At 39.9% G+C, this 16,692-nt stretch overlaps 1 protein-coding gene across 2 annotated transcripts in view; it reads left to right on the forward strand.

Moving 5' to 3' along the window:
- LOC132133404 (N-acetyl-beta-glucosaminyl-glycoprotein 4-beta-N-acetylgalactosaminyltransferase 1-like) overlaps nt 1-16,692 on the forward strand; it is a 221,713-nt gene that overhangs the window by 6,541 nt on the left and 198,480 nt on the right. The window contains exon 1 of one of the 2 annotated variants that reach the window (XM_059546203.1): nt 9,746-9,860. The exons of the other annotated variant lie outside the window; for it this stretch is intronic. Within the exon in view, the coding sequence (XP_059402186.1) occupies nt 9,839-9,860 (22 nt within the window). The 5' untranslated portion in view covers nt 9,746-9,838. Of the gene's footprint in view, nt 1-9,745; nt 9,861-16,692 lie in introns of those variants that run through there. 2 annotated transcript variants of the gene reach the window in all.

Consider the following 16,692-nt stretch of genomic DNA (forward strand, 5'->3'; position numbering starts at 1 on the left):
CTTTTCTCACAGTACCTGGAATAAATGGCTGATTGAATTTTGAAAACAAAGTATAACAATAATAACGGATTATTAGATTTAATCCCAATTGATAGCGCAATTTCTTGTAATGCTTTTTTCCTCAGTTGATCGGAACAAAAGTGGCAGATGTTGCTTGTTCAGATGATATTCTCCAGTGAGAGCTCTTATTTGGGTCATACTTTCAAGATGTAGAATCTGTGAATATAAAGTGCTGTATCTACACCGGTGTGGTGACTGACAGCCACATATCAGATTCATCCGCACTGGAGCCCACACAAAGAAGATAATTCCACAAATAGCTGTTTGTTAAGGGAAGCCTTTTTAAATGAGATTTTTGCTTTAGGTTGCTATGTTTAGAAATCCAAGGGAACTGATCCCGGTTTGGCATCGGTGTTCAACCTCTAACCAGGACCCCTGTGAATGCTGAATGAAAGGGTGTGAGAAATACACACAAGTGTACTGAGAAGGAGTGGAATGAGATGGGCAGGTTGGTTACAGGCACAGAAAGGGCTTTTGGGAAAGGTCATATGATACGACTGGGTGTGTGTGAATGGAAAGCAGCCATTTCCCACCATAATCTGGCCGTACTAAAGCATGACGGCTGTTAAGGTCATAAAATCTGAGTTAATTATGTTGATGTATAATTGAAGTGTCATTTTACGTTGACTTAAAAGGTACACTAAAGGTCTTTTGTTACTATGAAAACATGTCTCACATGTAGCACCTTGTAATGCTTAACAGGAAAATCTACAGTAACATTATATTGAATAACTTTTACAGCAGTGAATATATTATGTTACACGCCTATTTTTATTATGGTTAATGACATTAATGGATTAAAACTGCATTACTGTGCAGATTCACACAGTGTATGATTGTGCTGTAATTTCCTTTATATTACATTTTCTTTTGTTAATGGGAAACTGAGCATGAATTACTTCTCACCTGGGATGTCTGTTTGCATTTGTTAATCAATGATGCAAAAACCTTGTTTCTTTAAATCTTGGTTATAAATGCAATGAAAGTGTACATTGAGTTACTTGGATTATATACCCATTTAAATACAACTTCTCAGACAAAATGACTTGTAGATATAATAGTAGGATGGTGTATTAACAGGTTACGGTTACATTTATTTTGTAATTAAATTACATGACACCATTACATGTAACTAGTAACTAGTTACTCCCCAACATTGTTATGACTAATACTATTGAAAATATTAATGTGTTTCATTCCATGACTATCGCCCATGTGTTAAAAATAAGGGGTTGAACAACTACTGATTTTTTAAAGTCGACTTTTATTTGATGAAAGTCGAGTCGAAGTCGACTAGTCGCTGATGTCATTAATGAACATAAGCTTGGAGCTATAAAAAACACCTTGTGCACAGCTATGGCATATGACACAGTGCTGCCTACATGTCTATTGCTCCTATAACAGCTCATTTTAATCAGTTATTTTGCCTTTGGGTCGTTTTATTCCTCACAGATTTTTGCTCGTTTCTAAATCAGATACAGATAAAGTAGCACAGTACAGATTACATTCATATGAATGGCAGCGTCTCTCTAGTAGTAGTGATGCTGTGGGATTTAGTTATCAACAAATATATGCTTGAACTTTACAGTTTCTAAGCTATTTTCTTGAGAAATCACAGAACAGGGTTGACAGTACATTTCTGCGTTGAATGATTCTGTGCGCGAGTGAGTGATCTTCGCGTGACAAATGAGCTGCTGTCTATATGTGTGTGCGTTACAGTGCAGCAGCGCATTAGATTAGAACAGTGATTAACTTAAGCCGCGTTCAGACTGCACGATTTTAGCCCAGTTTTTGGCTCGCCGACAGGTTTTGAGAAATCGCTGACAAATGCCCGAAATCACAGGCAAATCGGTGCTCGTTCATGCGCGTGACAATCACGCAGTGTGAATGAGCAAAAATGCGATCTGAGAGAGTCGCTGACAAGTCGCCGATGCTCGTGAGATATGGCATGCTAAATATCTGGACCTGTCGGCGATTCAAAATCATGCTGTGTGAAAAGTGTTCTGACTGAAAACTACATCGGCGATGACAGACAGCCAATGAGAGAGCAAGATACAGAGCAGCGGGGAGTTCGGGGAGGAGTTATAAACCACAATATCAGCAAGCATGATATAAGAACACACAATCCTTGTTCCTCACGTCTCCCCAACCATTTCCTCCTCCATAATCTTCTTTTTCTTGTTTTCGCTGCAAATGAGCGCACAGGCAATTCTCACTGCAAGCTTCTTCTGGGCTACCATTTTTAATAATAATCCCATTCTCACTAGAGAACTCCAGTCTTGCACGCGTGATATCGCGTTGTTTTCTTGTCACATCTCGCGCGTGTTTGGTTGTGAAATGTAGTTTGCGTGCCAGACAGAGTTGTCGGCGATTCTTCCTATTGTAAAGTCATGCAGTGTGAAACCTTCTGTCGTCGATCCATTGTGCAGTGTGAACACAGCAGTGACTGAATACTGGCCAAGATAGTCATGCAGTGTGAAAAGAACAGTGACCCGACTACTTTGAAAATCGTGCAGTCTGAACTCGGCTTGACCTGTACAATCAGCTGTTTAGAATGTGCGTTCTCCCATTCAATTTCAAGCATCCAGTTATATAACCACACATGTCTTGTGGACCTTTTGGAGTATACTTTTATTTGTCCTTTTAACTGTTTGGAAATGGTGCCTAAATGTGGAAGTCCTTTAAAGATTTATTATCCTGTTGTGCCCTCTATGGGACCGGCGACTAGTCGACGTCCAGCTTAAAGCGTCATGGCAGAGCATTGAAGTCAACTAGTCAATTAGTCAGTGTAACCCCTTGTTAAAAACAGAAGATAATAACATTGGATTATAGCTTATACAAGCCTACAAGACTTGTCACCTCATTGACTACCATTTTATGGACAAAACCGATATTTTGTTACAGTGCATTAAAGCCACAAGGTTTACTTAACTTTATCAGTGACACATACGCATTCTTTTCCCTTTTTATAGTGTATCATATTTCATTGTCCTGACTGAGAGATGCTTCGCATTGAAGTTGGTGTTACTTTACTTTAAGCGATCCATCTGGTGAAGCTGGATAACAGTTGATCATCAAAGGCCTGAAGCTGCCTGAGTGGGCTTATATTGTGGTTGTGTGTGCAAAGGTCACCTTAACAGTTTGCTCTTTGCACCCACGTTGGCAAGAGATGACAAGAAAAGGAAGTGATGGGATCAGTCAGTCACACTCAGCAGTGAGCTATTCGATACATGTGCTTTGTCATAGCAGTAACAAGCAAAGATTTGGTTACGAACAGAGCAGGAGCAAGTTGCAAGTGAAAATGAGTCTGTGAGTCAGTCCCTGTGCCAAATGACACATTCATACTTGTGGTCTAAAAATGCATTAAAAATGTAATTTATCAATATGAATAAGAATGATTTTAATAAATTTCTTATATGAAATGCGACATGTTTCATGTGTCTGTGTGTGTGTGTATATGTAAAATGGAGGTAACATTAAGAAAAATAGTAAGTTCTTTTTTACTTAATTTCATTAGTAGCGATTTCTGACCCTACCCCAATTTTTTTGTCCGTCTACTATAATGAAGAAAAAAGTACAAGAAAATTGTAGAATTTTTTTTTATTATTATTATTATTATTTTTTAAGGCAATACTGGAAAGGTATTTTCTTTTCATACAAAAAAATTGTTTGGCATTAGGGCTGTAGCTATCGAATATTTTAATAATCGAGTATTCTACCAAAAAAGGCAATCGATTAATCGAGTAATCGGATAAAATGTGTTTTTCCTTAATTAAAGTGCAATATTAATTATGCAAGGGAAAATAAGACTCCTGGGTCTCTTAAAATGAACTACTAAACTTCCTTTTTTAGAAAAAAAATATTTTTATTTTTTAAATGCATAGAACCGCTGCATGCATTTTAAATAAATGCAGCACCACTGCACAGAAGACTCCACCTCCTCCCGGCGACCAGATGATGACGCTGACCTCAGACAGCGTGAGGAGATCCTTCAGCAGGTTCAATGCACGCAAAGCTCCGGGTCCTGACAACATCCCTGGGCGTGTACTGAAAGACTGTGCAGCAGAACTCACTGATGTCTTCACAGACATTTTCAACATCTCACTGAGTCAGGCTGTTGTTCCCACATGCTTCAAAACTACAACCATCATTCCAGTTCCGAAGAAGCCATCTCCATCCTGCTTCAACGACTACCGTCCTGTTGCACTTACCCCCATCCTCATGAAGTGCTTTGAACGGCTAGTTATGCACCACATCAAGTCTGCCCCTCCCCCCTCCCTCCCTGGACCCCTTCCAGTTTGCATATCGGTCCAACCGGTCGACCGATGATGCCATCGCCACTACCCTCCACTCAGCACTCATACATCTGGACAAAAAGGACTCATATGTCAGAATGCTGTTCATAGACTTCAGTTCAGCATTCAACACAATCATCCCTCAACAGCTCATTTACAAACTGATTCAGCTGGGGCTCAACACTTCATTGTGCAACTGGCTGTTGGACTTTCTGACTGGAAGACCTCAGGCAGTACGGGTCGGCAGCAACACATCCAGCACCATCACACTGAACACTGGGGGCCCCCAAGGATGTGTGCTGAGCCCCCTCCTCTTCACTCTGCTGACCCATGATTGCACACCTTCACACAACTCCAACCTCTTTATTAAGTTTGCAGATGACACGACTGTGGTGGGTCTCATTAGCAACAAAGATGAGACAAACTACAGGAGTGAGGTGAGCCGCCTGGCCAAGTGGTGCAGTGACAACAATCTCTCTCTGAACGTGGAGAAGAAAAAAGAAGATTGTTGTAGACTTCAGGAGAGCACACACTCAGCACGTTCCTCTGACCATCAATGGTGTGACTGTGGAGAGAGTGAGCAGCACCAAGTTCCTGGGTGTGCACATCACAGAGGACCTCTCCTGGACTGAAAACACCGCAGCACTGGCCAAGAAATCACAACAGCGTCTCTACTTCCTCTGCAAACTGAGGAGAGCCAGAGCCCCGGCCCCCATCATGTACACCTTCTACAGAGGCACCATCGAGAGCATCCTGACGAGCTGCATCACTGTGTGGTATGGCGCCTGCAACGCGTCCTGCCGAAAGACTCTGCAACGCATAGTGAGAGCAGCTGAGAAGATCATTGGTGTCTCTCTCCCCTCCCTCCAGGACATTTATGGAACCCGTCTCACCCGCAAAGCCCTCTGCATCACAGGTGATCCCACTCACCCATCATACAGCTTCTTCAGTCTGCTGCCATCAAGGAGGAGACTGTGGAGTCTCCAGGCCAGGACAAGCAGACTGAAGGACAGCTTCATCCACCAGGCTGTCAGGAAGCTGAACTCCCTACCAAACTTGCCCCCCCTCCCCTCTTCTGCCCCAGGCACCACTGAACTATGACCCCCCCCCCCCCCCCCCCCCCCACCACCACACACACACACACTAATTATATGATGGCATGCACCAGTCACTTTGTGCATCATTGGTTTGCTCACTACCTCATTCAGCATGGAACTGACGTCATTCCACTACCTCATCAGTCAGTTAAATAAAATAACTGCTCTTGAGCCCTTTGTCACTTGTCACTTTAGGCCCTAGTTGTGGTATGCCAGCTCTATCTTGCAATGGACACACGCCACGATGTTCTCTTTACGTTTGCCCGCGTCCTCAAATCAAAACACTGCCGACTCCTTGCAGTACGCGATTTCAGATGCAGGGCTTGTGTCTCCTTCCGCTTTGTGGGTGACGTAAACGCGTTGTGTCACATTAAAACAATCATTGCGAAAGAACATGACGTGAGATTTAAAATAAATTAAAAGAGACTTCGAGGCAGAGGAATTTGCCTCGATCATTTTTTGTAATCGAGTTACTCGAGTAACTCGAGGAATCGTTTCAGCCCTATTTGGCATAATGTTTTTGTAATTCCTTAGAAGTTAAAATGTCACATATATTAAAAAAGTCCACTATTGGAGTCATGTTGTGCAGTCAACATGAAAAAAACATTTTTAAAACAGAAACTGTACTGTATCAAGCTCAGTACATTTCTTAAAATATCAGATAATTTGACCTGTGAATGACATTACAAGGTTATTTCAAAATAGTAAGTAAAATTAAATAAAATTGTACAAAAAGTTGGTATTAAAGTTATTAAATGTAAATTTTGTTGAAAAAAAAATTGAAATACTCTACACAAAGGTTCCATTTGTTGCAATATTTAATGCATTAACTATCATTAACGATGAACAATATGACAGTATTTATAAATTTTTGTTAATGTAAAAAAAAAATACAACTGTTCATTGTTGATTCATGTTAGCCCAGTTCCATTAAATAACGTGAATAAATATAACTTTTGATCTTAATAATGTAGCCTATTAGTATTAGTAAATGTTGGAATCAACATTAAGAGTAATTAGTGCTTTAGAAGTATTTTTCCAATGTTAGTTTATCTTACCTAATGTTAACCAATAAGATCTTCTTTTAAAATGTTACCGAAATTTCTCACAACCACACGGATACATTACAAGATTTTCACTTTTGTTCACCGTGTAACTCTTATTTGTCATTGTCCCAGATTCCAGATTGAATTTTAACAGAAGTGAGGGAATGACTATACAGTCTGTTCAGTCTGCCGTACTTTAAGGTCCTTGCACGTCTTCTTTTTACAAACCATGATTGATACCTTGGTCCAATATTGAACATATAATATTTCCATTCCTGACAGCTTTGTTTTCATGCGCCTTGAATTAAATATGCAGTTTGGTCTGAGGTCTGCAGAGCCAGCCTTTATCTTCATAGTTTCAGTCCCTCTTTGAACACTGTCAAACTAATTCTGAACTGTTTGTAGTGGGAAAAAAGAAAAGAAAACGCTCTTTGAGGTGTGAAGTGCAGTGATTTGTTTTTGATCTGGTGATTGGGAAAACATGAGAATATTTCATTTGTTCAGCAGCATTTGTGGGTTATTCTGCGGTAGAATGTAATTTTTCTGAATTACTTAGACTTGGTACTTTAAATTGGACTAATTTGCCTTGGCTTTAATGTGACTCTGCAGAGCAAATTATGGGACATCATCATTTTAATGTGACTGTAGCAGGTGGGAGTCTTCCCAGTGTATCATAGCCAACAGATATTGTGGGCTCAATGCATTTTTTAAACCTAAATCCATCTGGATGTCCAATAATCCAATATAAATCCAGTGGAAATTAGAAATGACTCATCAGTACCTCGTTCATTGCCTGGAGGGCCAAGGCACCAGATAAGTGCGTTTGTGTTTTGGATACAAGTGGTTTCTAAATGGCAGTCCTGTCATACTGTGACGAGTGGGGCGGGGCCGAGGGACATGGGAGCGAGGCCGGTGGAGTGATTGGAGATGAGCTACACCTGTTCGACCCGCCGGTCTCGAGGCCCACGGAGGAGATGGAAGGATATAAAACTGGAGCGACGACAGTGAAGGACGAGAGAGGACCAGGCCTGGGCGTTATTTTAGGTTTTGGTTTCATTTTGTGCGCACCAGTCGTCCGTGAGGGGCTGGTGCGCTGTTTTGTGTTTATTTTGTAATTAAAGTTTCAATTTGATTGTCCGCCGGTTCCCGCCTCCTTCTTCCCGATGACTAGGAAGTTTTTTCTCATTACAGTGGTGCCGAAGCCCGGGAGAAGGAGGGACGCGCTGCTGAAGATCCCTCGCCGCTGTGGTGAATCCGCGGTGCCAACGAGCAGGCGAGGAGTGTGCCGCCATGGACACTCGAGGCGGTGTGCTGGAGCGAGTTGCCCGGGACGGGCGAGCTCGCTACCGGCTGCTCACGATAGGGAGGGGCGGCTGCCGTCCGTGAGGGAGCGGAGGAGTCTGCGCCGTTCGCCAGGTGGCCGGAGCCTGCTGCCATCCGCCGGAACGGGGAGGAGCAGGGAACGGGGGACTCCTGCCGGCTGCCCAAAACCGGAGGAGCCGTCGCCCGCCACCGGGCGGCGGAGGAGTGTCGTGCCGTCCGCCGAGGGCTGTCCAGTGCCACCACCAGGCACCGCGGAGGAGATCGCCCAGCTGGTGGAGGGCCGAGCAGCGGTGCGTTTGAGAACCGGATTTTTTTTTTCTCCTCTCTCCCCTCTCTCGTCTCTGTCGCTCCTCCTTCCATCTCCTTTTCTCTCGCCTCGTCTGTCCTACCCCCAGGTTCCCGCAGGTCCCCGTGAGCTACCCCCCCCGGAGGGAGGGGGGGGGGTGGGTAGAGCGCAGTCTCGGGAGTACCCCCCGGCCTGCGAGGGGCGATGGGGGTATGTGACGAGTGGGGCGGGGCCGAGGGACATGGGAGCGAGGCCGGTGGAGTGATTGGAGATGAGCTACACCTGTTCGACCCGCCGGTCTCGAGGCCCACGGAGGAGATGGAAGGATATAAAACTGGAGCGACGACAGTGAAGGACGAGAGAGGACCAGGCCTGGGCTTTTAGTTGTGTTTTGGTTTTTATTTGCGCGCACCAGTCGTCCGTGAGGGGCTGGTGCGCTGTTTTGTGTTTGTTTTGTAATTAAAGTTTCATTTTGATTGTCCGCCGGTTCCCGCCTCCTTCTTCCCGACGATTAGGAAGTTTAATTCATTACACATACATATCAGAAAATGCTACTGACTGATAAATCCATGATTTGAGAGGCACTACTAAAATAAAAATGAACATATTTACTTAAGTCCTACTGAGCACTAAAGTTCAAAATGGGCCATGTCACAAGGAATCACAATACAGTTGCTTAAAGTTGAGTTAATTGATCACACTATAACTTTCAGAGCTGAAAACTTCCTCTCTAGTCCAAAAAGAGCATGACTACGGATATAAACCTATTGTATTTTATATTTGCAATAAACAGAAAAAAGTGGAGATCAGGTTAGAAAGCATGGAGTTTGTGCCACTGTCACTTACGTTCAAGGCAAGACAACATGTGTGTGAGGTACTAGAACAGACCCAACTAGTTCTCGGGCATCTTCTTTTTCTTTTTAATCTCGGTTGGTAAACCTACTGCAAGGTGCATATGGCCACCAGTGCACGACACTGGCATCACAGCTGATGTAAAATCAGGATCGGACTAAGGATAGTCGATACCAATCAGTAAAAAAAAAAAGCTTAATTGGTCCTGATCCCGATCCTTGAGATCACCTCTCTAATATTATCTCTAATAATAATTCTAATAGTATATCAGTGATACTAAAACAACACTGTCCTGAACTTCCACAGGTTGATAGGTCAGAAGGTGAATACATTTTGAACAGAAGTGTGCACCTACAGCTTTGCACAACCATCTAAAGGATCCCAGTGTTGAAGTAGTAGTTTTAAGTAGTTTGTGTTTTATCTATTTATTTATTTTTCTTTTTTCCCCAACATGGAATATAGATCATGGGTCATGCTATTTTTATGTCCTTTTTGAAGCTTGAATGTAGGTGTGTGCAATAATGATAAATACTATTTAATTCTTTCTGGGATTTTGCCACTAGCCATAGTTACATTTATTTTTCGCTTAGTGTGTTTCGTTCTGGGATCTTGGCTGGTTTAGTCCTAAAGCTTTTCATATTCTGTGCAGTGGTCAGTGAAAGAAATTAACGTTTCATTAAGCGGTGATATTTGTTTAAATCAACCATTCAGACCTTTCTTTCTTATTTTCCTGGACCAGATGGATGGATGCACTTTTTTGGGCTTTAAAATCTTGACACACCCCCCCCCCCCCCGATTCATTTCCATTATAAAGCTTGGAAGATTCAGTACATATTTTAATATATCTCCGATTGCATTTGTCTTAAAGAAGAACGTCATATGCACCTGGGATGGCTTGAGGGTGAGTAAATCATGAGGTAGTTGTCATTTTTGGGTGAACTATCCCTTTAAAAACTTAATTTATTGTAATCACGTGGAAGAAAGCAATCAGGACATCTTCTGAATTTATCCTTTCTTTGTTATATGAAAGACATGAATATTAGGAATGACATGAGGACAAAGGTTGAATTTAAAATTTTGACAGAACATCTCTGTGACGAGTGGGGCGGGGCCGAGGGACATGGGAGCGAGGCCGGTGGAGTGATTGGAGATGAGCTACACCTGTTCGACCCACCGGTCTCGAGGCCCACGGAGGAGATGGAAGGATATAAAACTGGAGCGACGACAGTGAAGGACGAGAGAGGACCAGGCCTGGGCTTTTAGTTGTGTTTTGGTTTTTATTTGAGCGGCACCAGTCGTCCGTGAGGGGCTGGTGCGCTGTTTTGTGTTTATTTTGAATTATTAAAGTTTCATGTTGATTGTCCGCCGGTTCCCGCCTCCTTCTTCCCGATGATTATGAAGGTTAAATCATTACAATCTCCCTCTATAAAGACCATCTTAAAGCAAACTCCAATCTTTTTTTTCCAAGTCGTAGGTCCACATGGATTTCATGTCCACCTGGAAGCTTCTGGTGAGCATGTGTTTTGTAGACCAGCACTCCAGGTCCTTTAATTCGTTTTTTATTCTGCCCAGTTGAGAACAAGTGCCCTCAGGCATACAGAACAAACATTCTCATCTCTGCGGGGGCAAACCGACACCATCCTGTTTCTGAAACTCCTTATTAATGTACACTTGGAAGCACACAAAGGGATATGGGTATCTATCTATCTATCCATCTATCCATCTATCTATCTATTAAATGTATTGATTTATTATTATATTTAATACATTTTTATGCATTTATGCAATTTAAAATTAGGAGTACGTCATTTTGTATGTCACTCTACGTCATCACAAATGACAAGGTTTTTTTGTTACTTGATTTCGCTTCAAAATGATGTAAAGTGGAACCATAGTTTTTATGCTATTTGTTTGCAATCAAATTAAGAGCCTCTGGATTCATTTATTAATTAATTAATTTTTTGTTCCCAGTGTGACTTTTTTGCTTTAAGCAGCATATTTGCATTTTGAAGACATTGTTATTCAACTGTTTTGGTATCTGCAAAATATGCCCACACTGAAGAGTATATTTGTTTGATGCTAACAGCCCAATCTCATTCTGTTGACTAATTAGGCAATTAACAACTGTCAGTGTGCAATGCTAGATTCATCTTTCCTGTGGTATTTCATTTTCGTCTTGTTTGTCATACAGGCGTTTCAAAGCAAACAAAATGTAGATACAAACTGTCAGCAGAAATTATAATGGATTCTCTTTTTAATTTGTTCTATTACCACCAAAATGAAGAAAAACACAGCTCTCTATCTATATTTAATCTCTATACTTTGGGGCCAGGGATTGCTTATGTGTCATAGGTGCTGAAATATATTTCATATTCATATTTCTGTATAACCTAAGCTATGTAAACGGGTCCTATGCAAACCCTGTTTAACATATGAATCTGAAGCTGATTTTCCTGTAAATCCCTCCAGATGACTACAGGAAGTGCTTTGGTGATAAATCAGGCAGGAGATATGTTATCTAGAGCTCTTCTAGTGTTCCTGTAGCTCAATTGGTAGAGCATCAAGCGCAATGTTGGGGGTTCAAGTCCCCGGGAACACATGATAGGTAAAAATTGATAGCCTGAATGCACTGTAAATCGCTTTGGATTAAAGCATCTGCTAAATGCATAAAAAAATTGTTTTTCTTCTGACAGCTGTTCTCACAAAAGCTGTTTTTTGTTTTGCTCATTATTATTATTATTATTTGTGTTATTGTTTTACCTCAACCGAATTTTGGATGTGTACACCTTTTGCATTTCTAACATGAATTAAAGTTTTTACCGTCTTTTTTTATTTTTATGGATTGGTATAACATTTTTGTGTTAATAATATTTGGCAGTTCAACAATATACTTGAAATAGAGAAGAAAAAAAAATTGCATTGGCATACATAATTGTACTTTTATTAAGGAAATTGATACTTTTTCACAGGAACAAAAAAAAAAAAAACTATCAGTATATTCATGCAAATAGTGTCTTATGTAACATAATTTCCCCCATATTATGTAGCTAATAATAATTTTCAATTGCTTAATTCTGTGTTATTTGACTGGTTACATTTTATTTTTCACCATATACATTATACAACATAATTTATAACTTTTTCAAGTTGTAAAGAAAACAAAGATTATAAGACTACAGTTTATAGGAAAATACTTTTTCGGATTTTCTACATTTAATTCAATGTGTTGCTGTTTCTTTATAATTTCTTGAGTAAAAATTGTTTCTACATCAAATTTTCTTCAGTGTAGCTATATTCAACTAAAAGAATATATTTCAAAGTTAAAAAAAATATTATTGGACTGTTTTACAAGAAAGTACTATTTCAGTCTTTAATAATTCATGTTTCATTTGTTAATTGCCATTTCATTGTAATTATTTTTGTGAAAAAAATGTCTTTGCTGTGTACAGTACACTAAACTAAGAGTTCTTTACATTCGCATTTTATATTCTTTTCCTCTCAAATGTCAGGTTATTATTATTCTTTTTTTTTTTTTTTTTACAGCATTAAATATCTGAATTACTAGCTGTAAAGGTCAGAGTCTAGTTCTTTTAACACAGTGCTTCTCAATCTTTTTTCAATAACGTACCCCCTATCAAATTTTTTCTCAGCCAAGTACCCCCTGACCGGCCCCAATTATTTGAGATGGAAAAAAAAGCGTCATTCAAAACGTCATGCAAAACAGGACTTATATTTTTGGATGCCAGTGCTTCCCTGTGTATGATACAGTGATTCCACTGCACTTCTGGATGTTTACTTCTAATACGCGTCATGAGCCCTTTAACACGGCCTGTGATTGACGCGGCTCCGTCAGTGCATACACTCTTGCAGTTTCTCCAGTCCAGCTCGTTTTCAATGAAGAAATTATCCACAACATTAAAAAGGTCCTCTCCCGTTGTTTTCCCCTCTAAGCTCTTGCAGAAAAGTACATTTTCATAAATGTCGTCAATATCCACATACCTCACAAACGCAATGAGCTGTGCCTTGCCACTGACATCGGTTGACTCATCAAGCTGGAGTGAAAATGCTTCGCCAAGTTTTCCCACAACTTGTTCAACAATATCCGCTCCCATTCTATCTATTCTGTGGGAAACGATGTCATTAGACAAAGCCACCGTTTTTAATTTATCTGCGGCATTTTTGTCCAGCATTGTCTCAGTTAACACTAACTGAGAGTATCTTGAGGGAGTAACAGGTCCTCAGCGATCGTGAACGGCTTTTTTGCTTTAGCCACGAGCAGTGACACCGCATATGACGCCTGAAGTGCTTTGGCTGATGTTGTTGAGACTTTTCGCATTGTTTCCTGCGATGATCTAAACTCAGCAAGTTTTCTCTTGAAAAAATCAGGTGGCTTTCCAACATGACACTGATGTTTGGTGTTGAGATGTCTCTGCAGGTGCGCCGGTTTCATCGAGCTGTTTGCTAGTTTCTCCCCACAGAAAAAACACAATGCTTGGGGAGGGTTGCCGTGAATCCCATCAAAACATACCCCTCCTGATATTGACGGTATTTTGTTGGCTCCACTTTGGCTTTCTTTTTTTCTTCATCCTCCCTGTTCTCCGCTGTAGTATTGCTACGTTTTAACCAGGATTTCATTTATGTCTGTTTATTTAGCAGCTAAGCAACTGATTTCCCGCTCGGCGTGATTCAAATTCTACTTCTCTGATTTAATGTTAGGTATTTACAATCACATTTAAAATAGAAATATTTTATTTAAAAATGTGGTTAACATTTTATTAAACTTATTTTCGTAATCATGGATGATTTTGTATCTTTTAAATTATTTATAAAAATTTATTAATTTAAATAATTTTTATTTTTATTATTTTTTTTTTTATAAATCTCACGTACCCCCTACACTACCGCAACGTGCGTACCCCCATTTGAGAATCACTGTTTTAACACAAAGCATAACTTCAGTTTCTTTCAAAGCTTCTGCTTCAGTTGCCTTCAATCACACCGTAAGTCAGGAAGATTGTATGTTTTTTGCAATTTACTCCCTCAGGGCGATTTGATAAACCAAGTCATTAGTCACTGTTTTGGGATTCACTGAAGAGCATTTCATGTTTTCTTCTGTTCCGTTTTGAGATGTTTTATGTTTCTCAGCATTTTGTGGGAATGGCCTGTCAAATCAAAGCTGTTATCTGTTTCTTTCGACATCAAGCCTTTAGTTGATTGTGGTCCTGACTCTGGGTTTTTGAACTTACAGTCACCATTACCAAGTGAAAGTGAAAGTGACGTGACATTCAGCCAAGTATGGTGACCACTGTTGGGAACGTTACTTTAAAAAAGTAATTAGTTATAGTTGCTCACTACTTGTTCCAAAAAGTAACTGAGTTAGTAACTGAATTACTCTATAATAAAAGTAACTCGTTACCAGGGAAAGTAACTATTTGCGTTACTGTAAAAAAAAAAAAAAAAAAGTTGCTATATGTCAAAGAATTTGTTTTCAATATTTATTGCACATCAACAGACAGCAAGAGTCTTATCCTGCACTCTTTGTAAGAAAAGTGTTTTTGGCCACTAGCTTTGTAGATGCGTGTGTCACACATTACATGTACACATTACATGCAAGTTCTTGCCTTTGACTACAATGAATTTATAGTAGTGCTTATATCTCCACCTTGAAAATGCCAACTTTTTATCTGATTGCTCCTGACTCGCCATTTCTGCTGCTGCTGCGAATCTCTGTGTAGCTGTTGCTGTGTGTGTTTGGCGCCGCTGGCGCGTGTGTGTAAAAACACTGGCTCTGATTGGCTACCATGAAACACATGACTCTGCCTTAGCCAATCATAATCGCTTATCTCGTTATTAACCCACCTGCTCACTCGCTGTGTGAGCCAGGGGTGCGTTCAGATTGCATATTAAATCAATGCATAGTAACGCACCGCTTTTAACGTTCAGTAAGAAGGTTGAGTAGAAGACAACAAATCTCATCATTCCAGGCTCCTTCTTGGCGTCATCAAACCACGCGATTGTTATTGTTTTGGTAGGCGCCCTCTAGTGGCAGATCCTACAACCTGTACCTTTAATGGGTGTTGTCAGAATGAGAGTCTGACCAGCTGATTTAAACATCACAACGATCCACAAACCATTGCCAACAATGGCCAAAATATCCATAATCCATAATTACACTTAACCTAACTTTTCCTCTGACATACAGATCCACCCACATATTTGTTTAGAGCTGTTTTGGACAGTTTTCACTTGTAAACAGTGTTTGATCTGTGCATATTTATGATTTGGTCAAGACGACGTTTTCACTGGAGAAAAAATTATAGAAAAGGGCTTGTCCAAAGTTTAATGATTTGTTTCTTACAAACATGGAGCTTTTCTCTTCTACAGATTTTAACTGATGGACTGGAGCGGTGTGGATTACTTGTGGACAGAGGTGGAAAGAGTACAAAAATAATCTACTCAAGTAAAAGTACCATTACATTAATGAAATTTTACTTAAGTACAAGTAAAAGTACCAGTCTAAAAATCTACTCAAGTAAAAGTAAAAAGTAGCTCATTTAAAATTTACTCAGAGTAAAAATTACTTAGTTACATTTTAACAGTGGGAGGGAGTCAAAATGGGACAGGCCAAGGGTGTCAAACTCAGTTCCTGGAGGGCCACAGTCCTGCACAGTTTAGATTTAACCCTAATTAAACACACCTGATCCAGCTAATCTAATCATTTAGGTTTATTTGAAAACTACATGATATGTGTGCTGGAGCAGGGTTAGAACTAAACTCTGCAGGGCTACGGCCCTCCAGGAACTGAGTTTGACACCCCTGGTATAGGTCTATTAATCTCAAACTAGTTGTTTTAAAATAAAGGAATCAGTTATTTAGAATAATAAAACATTTGGGCTGTTACCAGGCAAATCAGTATCAATAAACTCATCTTTTAATGCAGAGGAAATGCAGAAGATTCATTGGAAGTGGCATTTAGATGTATTACACTGTTTAGTGCAGGACAAGAATGCATTTAACCTGCAGTTACAAATGCATGAATAATGTTTTGATATACAAGACATAAAATGTTGAATAATCATTTGAAATGATAAGAAATTAATTATTTAAAAAAAATCAAAAGATACTTTAAATGTGAAATTAAAATGGCCAGTATGTGTCAGCAAGTCACTGTTAATAAGTGAGTCATTGCGATTGAACCGAATCATTTAAACGGTTGATTCATCCAGGAACGAAACACTGTCACGTTGCTCAGAGACGCAAACCTGTGCTTTGGTGGCTGTGTTTGGAATTATTTTCTGTTGTAGAAATAGAGCTAAAAAAGGCAATATGGTGTCTAAAACGCAAGTCTCTTAATTAACTTGTTTACTGAACTGTTATATATATGTATGTATATATTCATGATGATTTTTGGAGGAAATTGCATTTAATATATGAATTGAATTGATTTAATATTATATAAATATATAAATATAAATAAATATAAATATGTGAATTTTCTGCCCCTATATCTTCAATTTTGTGATCATTCTAAATGCATTTTAGGAGACTGAATCACACAGTGAAAGAACGCACTATAAATGTGCGCGCACATCATTAAAACAAAAATAGCACACTCCTCACCACGGTCTTTTTGGCTAATTTGTGCAAACCCTCTTGCTAAAACGCTTTTAACCACCAATGCACCGATGCAATTATTTAGCTTACCTCTACATTCTTGCGAAGGGTTGATGTCT

Source organism: Carassius carassius, chromosome 50 (genome assembly GCF_963082965.1).
Source record: "Carassius carassius chromosome 50, fCarCar2.1, whole genome shotgun sequence".
In the NCBI taxonomy this organism is placed as follows: domain Eukaryota; kingdom Metazoa; phylum Chordata; class Actinopteri; order Cypriniformes; family Cyprinidae; genus Carassius; species Carassius carassius.